General features: G+C 54.7%; 1 protein-coding gene across 1 annotated transcript; it reads left to right on the forward strand.

Annotated features, from left to right (window-relative positions):
* Window positions 1-522: 522 nt before the first annotated feature.
* On the forward strand, window positions 523-1,692 carry LOC131736430 (mucin-2-like; the record flags this gene model as incomplete). The annotated part of the gene is made up of 1 exon (XM_059021916.1): window positions 523-1,692. A coding segment is annotated over one exon (1,170 nt), but the record flags the coding sequence as incomplete, so codon positions are not given.
* Between the last annotated feature and the right edge of the window lie 652 nt (window positions 1,693-2,344).

Consider the following 2,344-nt stretch of genomic DNA (forward strand, 5'->3'; position numbering starts at 1 on the left):
ACAACCACAACTGCTAGCCCCACTACTACAACTGCTAGCCCCACTACCACAACTGCTAGCCCCACAACCACAACTGCTAGCCCCACTACCACAACTGCTAGCCCCACAACCACAACTGCTAGCCCCACAACTACAACTGCTAGCCCCACAACTACAACTGCTAGCACCACTACCACAACTGCTAGCCCCACAACCACAACTGCTAGCCCCACTACCACAACTGCTAGCCCCACAACCACAACTGCTAGCCCCACAACCACAACTGCTAGCCCCACAACCACAACTGCTAGCTCCACAACCACAACTGCTAGCCCCACAACTACAACTGCTAGCCCCACTACAACCACAACTGCTAGCCCCACAACCACAACTGCTAGCCCCACAACTACAACTGCTAGCCCCACAACCGCAACTGCTAGCACCGCTACCACAACTGCTAGCCCCACAACTACAACTGCTAGCCCCACAACTACAACTGCTAGCCCCACTACAACCACAACTGCTAGCCCCACAACTACAACTGCTAGCCCCACAACCGCAACTGCTAGCACCGCTACCACAACTGCTAGCCCCACAACTACAACTGCTAGCACCACTACCACAACTGCTAGCCCCACAACCACAACTGCTAGCCCCACAACCACAACTGCTAGCCCCACAACCACAACTGCTACCTCCACTACAACCACAACTGCTAGCCCCACAACCACAACTGCTAGCCCCACAACTACAACTGCTAGCCCCACAACCACAACTGCTAGCCCCACTACAACCACAACTGCTAGCCCCACAACCACAACTGCTAGCCCCACAACTACAACTGCTAGCCCCACAACTACAACTGCTAGCACCACTACCACAACTGCTAGCCCCACAACCACAACTGCTAGCCCCACTACCACAACTGCTAGCCCCACAACCACAACTGCTAGCCCCACTACCACAACTGCAAGCCCCACAACCACAACTGCTAGCCCCACAACCACAACTGCTAGCCCCACTACCACAACTGCTAGCCCCACAACCACAACTGCTAGCCCCACAACTACAACTGCTAGCCCCACAACTACAACTGCTAGCCCCACTACCACAACTGCTAGCCCCACAACTACAACTGCTAGCCCCACTACAACCACAACTGCTAGCACCACTACCACAACTGCTAGCTCCACAACTACAACTGCTAGCCCCACTACCACAACTGCTAGCCCCACTACCACAACTGCTAGCCCCACAACTACAACTGCTAGCTCCACAACTACAACCGCTAGCCCCACTACCACAACTGCTAGCCCCACAACCACAACTGCTAGCCCCACAACCACAACTGCTAGCCCCACAACTACAACTGCTAGCCCCACTACCACAACTGCTAGCCCCACTACCACAACTGCAAGCCCCACAACCACAACTGCTAGCCCCACTACCACAACTGCTAGCACCACTACCACAACTGCTAGCCCCACAACCACAACTGCTAGCCCCACTACCACAACTGCTAGCCCCACTACCACAACTGCTAGCCCCACAACTACAACTGCTAGCACCACAACTACAACTGCTAGCCCCACTACCACAATTGCTAGCCCCACAACTACAACTGCTAGCCCCACTACCACAACTGCTAGCACCACTACCACAACTGCTAGCCCCACAACTACAACTGCTAGCCCCACAACCACAACTGCTAGCCCCACAACTACAACTGCTAGCACCACTACCACAAGTGCTAGCCCCACAACTACAACTGCTAGCCCCACTACCACAACTGCTAGCCCCACTGCAACCACAACTGCTAGCCCCACAACTACAACTGCTAGCACCACAACTACAACTGCTAGCCCCACAACCACAACTGCTAGCCCCACTACCACAACTGCTAGCCCCACAACTACAACTGCTAGCCCCACTACAACCACAACTGCTAGCACCACTACCACAACTGCTAGCCCCACAACTACAACTGCTAGCACCACTACCACAACTGCTAGCCCCACAACCACAACTGCTAGCCACACTACCACAACTGCTAGCCCCACTACCACAATTGCTAGCCCCACAACCACAACTGCTCGCCCTACAACCACAACTGCTAGCCCCACAACTACAACTGCTAGCCCCACAACTACAACTGCTAGCCCCACTACCACAACTGCTAGCCCCACAACCACAACTGCTAGCCCCACTACCACAACTGCAAGCCCCACAACCACAACTGCTAGCCCCACAACCACAACTGCTAGCTCCACAACCACAACTGCTAGCCCCACAACTACAACTGCTAGCACCACAACTACAACTGCTAGCCCCACTACCACAACTGCTAGCCCCACTACAACCACAA

Source organism: Acipenser ruthenus, unplaced genomic scaffold (assembly GCF_902713425.1).
Source record: "Acipenser ruthenus unplaced genomic scaffold, fAciRut3.2 maternal haplotype, whole genome shotgun sequence".
NCBI lineage: Eukaryota > Metazoa > Chordata > Actinopteri > Acipenseriformes > Acipenseridae > Acipenser > Acipenser ruthenus.